The 12,103-nt window shown below is 40.9% G+C and overlaps 1 protein-coding gene across 5 annotated transcripts in view; it reads left to right on the top strand.

Moving 5' to 3' along the window:
* The window catches only part of BMPER (BMP binding endothelial regulator), a 146,778-nt gene that overhangs the window by 87,003 nt on the left and 47,672 nt on the right, over positions 1 to 12,103 (top strand). For 4 of the 5 annotated variants that reach the window (XM_061464740.1, XM_061464744.1, XM_061464742.1 and 1 more), the window contains one exon: positions 7,941 to 8,270. In XM_061464740.1, the coding sequence (XP_061320724.1) occupies positions 7,941 to 8,270 (330 nt within the window). The remainder of the gene's footprint in view (positions 1 to 7,940; positions 8,271 to 12,103) is intronic. The other variant, XM_061464741.1, reaches the window with a different exon arrangement.

The raw sequence follows: 12,103 nt of genomic DNA, 5'->3' as shown, positions 1-12,103 counted from the left end.
ATAGGGACATACTGCTAAAATGGGGGTTTATGATTTATAGGAAGGCTTCTGAAAGAAGGAACAGGTTTTTAAGGAGAGTATTTCCTATTCTTTTGGCTAAAATCAGATTGGATTTGCTGATTAACTCAACTCTGGATGCTCTTGAATTGCATGAATTCCATATGTTAAATACCTGTTTTTCCACTCTACAGCTGAATTATGTTGAAATGTGTAACTTGTGATAAAATAAACTTAGCTTGCAAGTCTTCAGTATCAAAACAAAACTCAGTGCAAGTGGCAACCTCAGAAACACTTGAAATAATACTAAGCAGAGGGAGAAATGAAAGAGGATTCAACTGACCAGCAGCTGATTTCATGTTGGCTCAGTTTCAGGGGAGAAGAAATTCATATAGACCTCTGCTCGAACATGACATGTCATTAATGTCATGAATTTATTGATCTCTGTCTTGCCTCTCTCTGTTCTTATGTTTCAGTCTTATTTAACCTTTCTCATGTTCTTTTGTAACGTGAGAGTGGGAGGAAAATAATGGGGCCAGCCATTCCCTCACAACACTGAAGACCCTCTACTGTAAGGGGTTAAAAGGAAGACAGTGACTTCTTCCCTTGATAATATAAGGGAATGGTCATGGCTATAAGACATGTGAAATTAAGGGCAGACTGCTGTTGCTTGTCCCCCTGCCATGAAGATCTGTAAAGAGCTTGGCTTCGTCTTGCCAGTAAAGGTACCCTTCTAAGTACTAGCAGACTGTTAGGTCTCCCAGAAGCCTTCAGGATAACTAGCTGGCTAGACATGAGGCTGGGAGGCTGATTGCACTGTCCCACGGTAGCACGCTTCTCTGTTGCACATGAAACAGAGAGGTCCTCTTTTTGGAGAGGTATCTCACTAGGGACCTATTTAGTATTTGGAGGCAAGTTGATGCTGAGCTGATTCTAAGCTACTGTGATTAAAAAGCCATTCCCAGCTTTTATCAGATAATGTAATCAAAGAGCTTAAATACCCACTGTCATACAGCGGTGGTGGCTACCACTAACTATTTTAACATCCATGTTTTAACAGTTGCCATTTGCAGGGAAATAATTCCACCTTTGTGCTGGAACTGCTGTAAATCTCATCAGAAGACAGGCAGAAGGCATAAGGATTTCAGTGATGATCACCATCTCAGATAATAATTAGAAACTTTGCTAATTCAGCTGGTTTCTGTTGAGATAAGATGTATATGCACAGCCCTTTCCCTCACTCACCCATTCATGTTGATCCTCTCTCCACATATTAACACGCCAAGCATTTCTGGCGGTCCAGATATTAATTTTCCAAAGTAAAAACAACATAGGGAGGTACAAGAACATACTGTACACAGGAGAGCTTTGAGTGCAGTTTAAATGCAGCCAATTTCTGTGAAGTGGGTAAAAAACAGTCGCGTTGTTAAAGCATACACTTTAAACTGAAAAAAAGAACCCTAAAAAATCAAAGGATTATTTTCAAAGCAGGTTGTTGCAGAGAAAAAGTACCTTGTCTCCTAAAGAGCTGGAGAGTCTCTTTTGTCTACTGTTGCCCAAGTTAACTATGGTTAGTTTTGGCATGTTGCTCTTTAAGCTCCATGGCTGGCGTACAGTTATCACTAATTAAACACAGTGGTCATACCAGTGGAAAATTCAACAGTTTAGTTTATGCTGCTGTAAAAATGTAATGAAATGTACTCTTTTGGGCTTGATTTAGAGAAATCACCACTGACGTCAATTCCATAAATTAGTAATCCTATGTTAGACCGAGGTCATTTTCATATTAAAAAAAGAAAACACTAAACCTGAGTTCAAATAACATGAACAGACTGCTCTCAACCCCAGACAAAGATGGGAATTTGCAGGGGAAGTTAAATCTTTGTTCTTGACAAAGAAGAACTGATAGATCTTGCTGGAATTACAGCATGCAGTACGAAAGCTTCCTTCTGCAACCATATAGATATATTCTACTCATGATCAATAATCTTAACACTGTCTTACCTAAGACGTTGTGAGGCTTTATGGATGAAGTTCTCCAAGTGGACGGCAGTCATCTAAGTCTAGCAGTACATTGAATTTGTAGTAAAGGCCTCTTTTGAGGCAGAAAATGTCATTTGTCACAAATTCTGCAGCTCTTTTACTTGACGAAATGACCAATGGAGCTAAACCAAACTCACTTGGATCCAGCCTTAGGAGTAAAAGTTTGGTCCTTTCACCTGGTCCTGCATCTTTTTAATGTGTTTTTATAGTAATAAATATTCTTCAAAGCAAAGAAAATCCCAACAAAACCAACAGTAAGGTGGGGTTATGCATTGTAGGTACCTGTGAGAGCAGGGAGTGCGACTAAAGGACAACATAGGTCTGTCCTAGTTCTTTTTCTTGTGTTACTTCCTTGCCCTGGAGATATCCATCAGCAAAAAGACTGCAATTGTTTATTCATCCTGGAATGCTGTTCATGATTTACCTTTTTAGCCGTTTCAGCTGTGATGGTGTACTGTATAAATATGTATTTTGACAAATTGGAATAGGTATTTTATTTATGAAATAGACCATAAAGACTCCTGTGGAGTTTTTGACACCACACCTTGTAATGTGTATTATATCAAGCTGCACTATGCAGCAGTTATGAGGAAAGTACTCTCTGGCTATGCATTTTTTACAGAAAAGCTAATGAAATTCTATTATGCGTGTTCTGTAGCTAGTTTTCAAAAGTTAATAATGTGTTCTGCTTGATTTAGGGCTTAATTCAGCACATGGGCTAATTGCATTCAAAGTTTCATTTTATTTTCAAAGAGCTGGGGATCTTTTTGAGTTATAGATGTGCAACCAGAACACCCTTAACTGGTAAACTTGTATTTTTTCCTCCCTCTCCTTACTTAGAAAGTGTCCAAACCAGTTTTAGTTATAATTTAAAGCATATTTTTCTTGGCCACTCTTAACTACCTACAAGCCCAGAAGAGTGTGACCAGACATCTGGACATCTTGGACTTCAATTGACTGCTCTGATCTCCTGAAAAAATAAAACAAGCCATTCCATGAGCACCAGAGCTAACAGAACCTGGTTTCCTATGGATTTGTGTCCCATTTCCTTTATATCCCAACAAATAATAAACCCAGCTAGAGACAATATATCCTGTGGCTGCTCTGGAGCTACAAGTGTGCTAATTGCCCAGCCAATAAGCTTATGCTCTCCGGCTGGTCAGGATGTGTGTGCTGACTGTCTGTCTGGCCTGCACCATGCAGTATATATATCTCCTCTTTCTAGAAAGGCTAAATACCATCGGGGGGGGGGCAGGAGCGGCGTTGGGTAAAAGGCAGAAAGGTACTTTCTGGCAGTCACGTCTTTCAATAAGTGGTTCTTACTTTTACTGAGCATCCTATATATTAGAAATAAGTTGTCTTTCAGGTTTTTATCCCTTCCTGTTGGCCAAAACAGGTCGTGATTTCACACAGATTTTTGGGAAATGCTAAAATGTTCTTTTCCTTGCTGTTGGTTTTTTTTCAGCTTTCTTTTTTTTGTACAGATAAATGTGCTTTCCAAGCTGGTCTGCTTTGCCCACAGTTACCTTCCCTGTTACATTTTCTAATGAAAGTTACTATTTCATTTGAATTGGGTGCATGATTTGTAATGCAAGGAAAGCATGCCAATAGTTCTACAGTATTCAGTTTAGCACCTAAATACTATTATTATTAGTTTGTAAGTAAGCTGCAAAGCCTTAGGGTGGGAGCTGAGCGCAACTGCATGAATCACAGATGTAGTTTGCGATTGTCAAATGTAAAAGTGTGAAGTCCATATTTAGTTGCTTAAAAAACAAAAGTGAAAACTGCTGAGCTCCCAGAAGTGTTTATGAAAGCCAGGAGTTTGGAATAGTGATTTGGGAGCCTAAATGTAGGATTTCCAAAACAGGTTTAGAGACGTTTGCATCCAGCTCCCAATAATGTTTAATCGGAGCTGAGTGCCTAAGGTGCTTTGAAAATCACAGCCTTCTGAACATAGCTCTGAGGCCCTCCTTTGGAAAAATCTCTGTTATTCAGGGGCAAAGCGGGAAGGGGTATATTTGCCTTCATGTGCATGTGTAGATGGGCAAATGAAGTCATAAAAGAGCATGAATGCCAGGTTCAAAACAAGAAAGAGGCAATGGTTCTTCATGCATTTTGCCCAAGGATGTTATGGCTGCTAAAAACAGTTTTGGGTTCAAGGGGAGACTGAATAAGTTCACAGAAAGGAAGTCTATCAAAGGTTACTAAATAAAGAGAAGCCATGTCTAGCTCAGGAAGTCCCTAAGCTAAACATAGGTAGAGGCTGCAGAGTCTTAAGGGGAAGTATCATATGTAATTGCCCTTTTCTAACTCTGCCCTAGACAGATGATACAAGGAGTATCCACAGTAAGCTGGGAACAATTTCCTGTAGGGAAAAAAGGGAAGGATCTTCACTCATGACCCTGTGCCTTGTTAGCACAAGGTGCTAAAATTCATACTCCAGTTTTGGGGAACGTACCTTTGGTGATGAAGCAATATCTCTCCATCCATTATGTCCCAACAGAGGAGCAAGTCACACATGCTCCTAACTAGAGAATGGGTGCTTACAATAGATTCCAGAACCAGCCAAGCAGAAAGACTGGTTTGTTTCAGGAGGGGAAAAAAAAGAAAGAAAAAATAATAAGCAAACCATAAAACATGATGTGATTGAAACTCTCCCAAAAGGAAATAAACAGCAATCCAAAACCTAAAAATGGCAGGAACTCCTTTCATGTTGCTTGTCTTGTTACAGCTGGTATTTAAGGTTTATTTCTAGGCCAACCAATTCTTCGTCCTGGCAGTGCCTGAGTTATCACACACACTCTTGCAGAGTGTGGATTTTTTGTTTTCATTTTAAATTCACAATTTTAGCAAACCTTTCAAGAATGTTTTACACAGTGATATCAGAGAATCAATTATTCAGGCTGGTTTTAGGTAGATTTTCCCTCCTCCATTTCCTTGGTTATTAAAGAAAACAGCGAAATTTGGATCAGGCATTCAGCTCTCTGGTCCAAAACACATTCTTTTTTATTTTAACTGCACTGCATCAAGTTGACATATGACGTGACACGATGTAACATAACATAAACCGACATTACTCTGCATAACACATTAGAAATTAAAAACAAATATTTCCTTTGGATCCCATTGGTACTATCAGTTTTACTTGCACATCTCTAAATTATGTTTGCTCCTCTCATGCCTTGTCTTTTAGCCCCTTGCTTAGGTGAAGAAGCAGCCTCCCTCTCCTGATAAGTTAGTTAATAACGTGTGTAACATGTTCTTGGCCTGTAGAAATGCAGACAAAAACCAGTTCTCTCCTGTGAAATCTTCAGTGATCTTAGGGCTGGGTTTTTTTGATGATAAGTTGTCATGTCTAAAGAAAAAATAAAGCCTGAAAAAATGAAATAAAATCTGAGCAGGTAATAAAATGTATCTTCATATTCATTGTACAGATAATTATTTGATATACGGAAATCAGAAACATGTGAGTATGATTTAGTAACTGTGAAGTCAGATGTTCTCCATATAAAATCTATGGATTCTTTTCCCATAGGTAAAAAAGATCAATTAATCTTTTTATGGACTTTGGAAACAGTTCTTTTTTTTCTCATTGGTATCAATGAGGAAAATGAGACTCATTTACTCATGGTTTAAAAGCACACTTGTATCTAAGTGCCTTGGTTTTCAGGCTCTGCTTAAAGTCCATTGGGCCTGATTTCCAGAGGTCTTGGTGAGATGTGGTTCATTTTGACTTCTAATGGAGTTGTCAACATTATGTCAGTGAGAAATTGAAACTTTTGGTCCCTGGTTTGTGGAGAAGCATAATAATGATGCTGAGAATAGTTACTGGCTTAGCTAAAGAAGCATGCATGTGGCAAGTTAGGGGTGAAGTGCAAATTTCCCAGGCATCAGCTCTGTGATGGTGCTGAGGGACAGTGATGGCAGTGAGGGACACTGAGGTGAGACTTCAGGAAGACCTAACTTGCAGTAAGGGCAGTCGAGCACTTCAACTGGTTTCTGGAGGAGGCTGTGGAGTTGCTGTTACTACTGCTCTTAAAGAGCAGGTTGGATAAACGTGTGCCAGGAATGAACAGGTACAGGTGATTCTGCATTGCAGCTGGAGAAGGGAAAGGTAATTTCTCCAGGGGTCCCCTTCAGCCCCATTTTCTGTGTCTCCATGTAGGTGTCCTTGGATGCTCTTTAACTACAGCTAGAAAAATGTGCCTGAAGCATCACAACTTCTTTAGCACAGCATTCTGCCTAGGCTGAAAAACCATGATGAGGAATGTGTATTGCATAGTCACAGCTGCATTGCACTCCACTGAAGGAATTCCCTGCCTCCTCTTTGTATCATCCATGTCTCCTTTTCTGTAGGTTTGAGTCTGCTATTAATGGGATTTTTATTTTTTTTCAGTGAACGAATTGTAATTTTTTTTTGATAGATGCTGTTCACATTAGTGAGTCCAGTTTTGTTACTGCACAAAGTCCTCCCCCTAAAGCAGGCATCATCTTTCAAAAGCAGTCGCAGCCCATGGGTATCCAGCTGGCAATAGCAGTGTGCATTTCTCTGCCTTTTGAGACTCCTTCTTCCAGGAACAGCAGCAAGGAGATGTGGTTAGGACCTATTGTTATGCCAGAAGGATGCAATGCAAATAAATTTGCTGCTCTCTTTGATTGTGAGGCAGTTCAATCGTTGGGTGACTGCAGGGTAACTCGGCATTGTTGGCATGAGTGTGGAAATGTTCTGCTTTTAAGCTGTGGCTTCTCCAACATATGGATGCAAAACATCAATAAGAAATCTGCTTTGCTTGATGCAAATGATTGGTAGACATACCAGCCCCTAAATAGGCATTGCATCATGTTAGTCACGTAATACGGACTTTTAGTTGGTAGCCTGGTGACAATAACTACTACAAGTCAGTCGTGTATAAACAACACCTATGATAGCAGAATAAAGTTGCTGTTTCTACAGATAATGTGGGGAAAATACATAAATGAGCAATACAGTTTATAAATGTACATTTTTTATCAGTCTGCCTATAAAAAATATGGGCAGTACCAGGTCCTGGTGAAGTTGTCTGATGGCTTTTAATTTCACGGGATCATCCCTGCCTTACTGGGACATTAGAATTAGCCTCAAAAATACACATGTGATATTTTGAATTCTGCTTCTATTAGTGGACTGGGCTTTGCTCCCACAATACAGTTTAAGGGTGAGAGCTCATCCCAGGGGAATTTAACTGTCTGAGAGGAATTACTATAGTCTTGGATACTTGTTTGTGCTTCCAGAGCTGGCTGCAAAGAGAAAGGCTCCTCCAGAGAGTAATTCCCCATGTATTAAAAGAGATGTCTAAAGCTGGTGAATGAAAGACTTTTTAGACATGTCTTTTCCTCTCTCAGTGAGAGGGAATCACTTAGACTAGACATTTCATGTCTGGAAAGCTGAAGGTTAGGTGGGAAGGCTCCCATCACGCATCTCCAGAGACGTATGGTCTCTGCAAACCAGGGCTGTGCCTGGTCTGATATCATGAGTATGGCTTGTATTTTCCAGAAATGAAATACAGTAAAATATTTCACAGGCTTTGTAATAACCTAAACTGTTCAGGTGATACATGATGTTCAACGGGCAAATGTATAGGTTGGAAGATGTGTCCTTGGCTCCTAGCTACAGGTTAGCCTTCCTATGGTGCCCCAAGAATTAGTTGGCCTTTCGTTCCCACCCACTTTGGGAAAGACATCTACTAAAGCCATGAAGCCTCTCTTTTTCAAACATATATATTCTTAGTGGGCATCAGCCCCATGTGCCCTGTAGGACAGATAGATTAGGTGAGAGCAGCATCCTCTAAGTTCTTATCAACTGCTTTTCTCAGACTTGGATTGATCCTGATACGGCGCTTTTGTTTCTCACTCACCTGCAGAGCCTGGCGTTTGCACTGTATTTGGAGACCCTCACTACAACACTTTTGATGGACGGACATTTAACTTTCAGGGAACATGTCAGTACGTTTTGACGAAAGACTGCTCCTCCTCTGCCTCGCCCTTTCAGGTGCTGGTAAAAAACGATGCCCGGCGGACCCGTTCTTTCTCCTGGACAAAGTCAGTGGACCTTGTGTTGGGCAGAAGCACTATCAGCCTCCAGCAGCACCTCACAGTGAAGTGGAACGGGACCCGCATCTCCCTACCTTGCGAGACGCCACAGTTTCAGATCGATCTGGATGGTTATTTGTTGAAAGTGACAACCAAAGCAGGTAGGGCAAGTGTGTGTGTGTGTTTTGCCTGAAGAACTTCTCAAGTGCAACGTGAACAGCAGTCAGTAAAAAAAGCATGATACCAAAGCCAGTCTATCACTCCCCTTCTCAAATGGACATGGGAGAGAAAATATAACAAAAGGCTTGTGGCTTGAGATAAGGACAGGGAGAGATCGTTCACCTTCTTACATAGTGTTTGGGTTGGATGGGACCTTCAAGTCATCTAGTTCGACCCCCCTGCAATGACTAGGGATAAGATATGTTATCTCTGAGATGCTAACACCATCGCTGATGGGCTCAGCTTTGGCCAGAGGTGAGTCTGTCTTGGAGCTGGCTGGCCTGAGCTCTATCATACATAGAGAAAGCTTCTAGCAGCTTCTTACAGAAGCCAGCCCTATAGCCCCCTCTGCTACCAAAACCTTGCCATGCAAACCCAATACACAGGGTCATTGATTGATACTTAAAGGTGAGAGCAGAGAGGAGATCAGTTCTTACACATATCATTCATGGTTTTATCCAGTTGCAGCAACATAGCTTACAGTCTAAGTCAGCAATTATATAAAATCATTAGTTACTAATGGCTAGAATGATTTTAAGTTGTCAAATTATGGGAATATTTCACTGTGGCTACCCAGCAAAATGGAGGCCCTTGTTGGAAAACCCTAGCTTAATTTGCTGTTCAGTGCCATCGTGTTGGGCTTGCTTTGTGCTCAAGTAAGAGTTTGTCTGCAAGGAATAGAGTCCAAAGCACCAGAAGCAAAGGGAAATCAGAAGTTTCAGAGAATCTGGTACCTTATTTATGGAAACAGGGGAGGGAGATGCAGACTTTCAGGTCTTTTGAGTCCTAGAAAATGCATTAACTGTCAAAAAGCTGAACCAAAGAACTTACATTTGTTTTGATAAAACTATTCTGAAACTATAGTATCCTTGCATAGATGAATCCTGAGGGGAAGTTTAAAATGTTCTCATTAGCATGTGTTAGGTACTACCGTAGTCCTGAGAGATTTCACGCACACAGTGAAGTACTGTTTCAGTGAGAATACCATTTACTGTTAATTCAATTAAATGCCATGTGAAAGCAGTGAAACCAATCTTTCTTATGGAGTGATATGGTCACAGGCGTGACACATAGTCATACTCATTATCTAGCATCGCTTTTTTTGCAAGGCGGGACACTAAGCACCCACTGTTGAGCTGAGAATTTAGACACCTGTTTATATAGCCCCTGGAAATATAAGTCTACATAATGTGGATCCCAGCTCTGGGCTCATTCCTCAAAGTGGCAATGCAGATTTTTGTGGCTGTCTGTAAAATGCACACAAGTTGACCATTATTCACAACTTCTAATTAAAAGCATCTTGAGGGTTTCTCTTTGCAGCCAGCTGAACGCTATGAATTCTGGCTATGTGGAATTCATTAGCCAACCGCAGGCCAAGGCAAGGTTTTCCACTGAAGATGAATGACAGCTAATCCTGCTGCTATTCCATTTGTCTCTGGTGCAAGCCTAATAAATGACTGTACACCACCTTGTCCATGTGTTGGCAGAGGGAGTGCAAACATGGCATATGACAACGCACCAAACAGTGTGTAATCAATGCAGATTATAGCCTAAATAATTCCTCCCCTTGGCAAAGCAGGATCAGGTTTCTCTTGCTGAATACAGCACGATGGGCCAATTCCTCTTTTCCTTAGCATGTAAGGCCTGGAAAGCAGTAGAACAGCATGGCTCCATTCTGCTGGGAGAGGACAAGCAGCAGAGAGGAGGAATATGCTGCGTAGAACTGGTTTAAGGACAAACTTTTTGTTCCACAGGAAATTATGAGTGCTGGAGGGGGAAAAAAATGGAGGATTTTCTGTTTCAGAACGAAATACAGATTTTAAAACAATAGATATGCTTTCCCATGGTAGGGTGAAAAAAAGGATGAGGGGAGCAGAAGTAATGAAAAATAAACAAAACCATTGCAGTACAAGCAAAATTCAAAGTAAAATTAGGCTGGGAAGTGCAGGGTCTGATGCTTACAGCTCAGCCAGCATTCCCACAGCTTTTGGTTTCCCTTTTGGGAGAGCTGGGAGCTGAGCCCTGGATAAAACAGGGGAGCCCAGAGTTTCAGGAAGCCTTGTGGTCCCTGGCTACAGAGTGATCTGCATGCAGGGGTGTCCTGGAGTTGCATACCCTCAGAGTCCAGGTTTCCAGGCAGCCCACCAGGCGAGCTGGCAGGAAACTAGCTTGGAGCCTTGCCTGTGCTGTGTTGGAAGTTCATTGAATCTGATGTGTCTCCCTGAAGCATTTCAGTTCTGTTGAATTGGCATTTTCCAGTGAAAACCTGTTTTGTTGCTGAATTCCTCACCAGCTGTAGCCCTGGATGCCATACAGCAGTGTTTCTGGCACCCTGCACTTGCAGGTACTTTGTCATGGGTATGCTTGGGTGGTGGTGTGTCTTGTGTAAAATCTGTGTGCTAAAAAAATGAGAGAGCAGAGGTCAGAGGGCTGGTGTCACTTATCTGTCTCTCTAGTGCAGGAGCACTTTTTGTTGTTTCTGTGTTGATCTTTTTCCCAAAGCTTCTTTGCTGAGGTTTTCTGTACTGCTTTGGCACTAAATCCTTAGGGACGAGTGGTCTGCCAGTTCTTGAGGATGCCTTTACCATGAAAAATCAGACAGAACAATTGATGGGAGTTCCCAGCATGGGGAACTCAGTGTGCGATGTGCATAAATCCAGAAGGATTTTTTTTTAAATGCAGTAGAGCACATAGTGTGCCAAGTTAAGAAATCAAGTAACAAGTTGGTTAAGCATCCGTCAAAGAAAGGGGAAAATTGGAAAACCTTAAAATGTAAATCAGAGAATATCCCTTTTCTGCATATCCCCAGATGGGACAGATGCTGCATCTTTTGGCTTCACATCTCTTGCATTCTTGTCCAAGTGAATGGGAAATTCATCCATTTTGGGGTGGGGGGGAGGAAAGGATTTATAAGCACGAATAAACTCTTCCAAACAATTTCTTACTACCAACGAGACCATTTCAAACATTGCTCTGTAGCATAGTCCTGTCTGTCACAGCTCTTGCTGGTTTACAGAAGCCAACTGAGCTTTCTGCTTGTGACCAAACAAAAAGGCACACTCTGCACAGTGCCATCAGGGTCCGTCAAAATTATCATGCTTGTAGGAGTAAATACCCTTCCTCATTACCCCAAAAGGGACAGAAACCTTCAGGCTGTTGATCAAAGCTAGAAATTGTCCTGCGATCTAAGCAATTACAGTAGAATATACAATACCCAGCTAGAGGAAAGGGCATCCTTTTGTCATAGTTCAACTATGAATCTCTTAAATTCCATAATCAAAGCAGGATTCTCTAATCTAAAAATGTGTATTTTTTGTATGCTGAGATGAAAAGTAATTAATTTCTTTTATTCTTATCGGCATACTGATTGCTCAGAGAGCAACATCTAACACGTAGATTAACAACTCTCACAGAGTGCACATGGATCTTCAGGATAATTTTATAGTTAACCTTTTATAATGAAGGTGATGGGTGTCACTGAAAGTTAAGTCTTGGCTTGAGGAAAAAGAGAAGTTGTAAAAGGAAATTTAAGATATAATCATTAGCTGGTCTTAAAGTCAGCAGCTTCTGAGGGAGCTCAGTTGGGGAAGAAGTTGAACACTGCATTAAAAACTGGAGTTATTTTCTGAAGAGAACTGAGAATTTGGATATTGATGCTTCAAGCTTTGTGAAAGTTCATATGATTCTCAAGTCTGAAGAAATCTTAGTTTATAAGTTAATGGAAGCTTTTTATAAATGCCAGCACAACAGTATTAATCTGGTGTCTGCAAATCAA

The sequence above is a fragment of the Pezoporus flaviventris genome, unplaced genomic scaffold (genome assembly GCF_033815535.1).
Source record: "Pezoporus flaviventris isolate CSIRO_AGI_PZ_B2104156 unplaced genomic scaffold, CSIRO_AGI_Pfla_v1 ptg000037l, whole genome shotgun sequence".
NCBI classification, from domain to species: domain Eukaryota; kingdom Metazoa; phylum Chordata; class Aves; order Psittaciformes; family Psittacidae; genus Pezoporus; species Pezoporus flaviventris.
The sequence above is the reverse complement of the archived record's forward strand: the minus strand, read 5'-3'. Positions and strand labels throughout refer to the sequence as shown.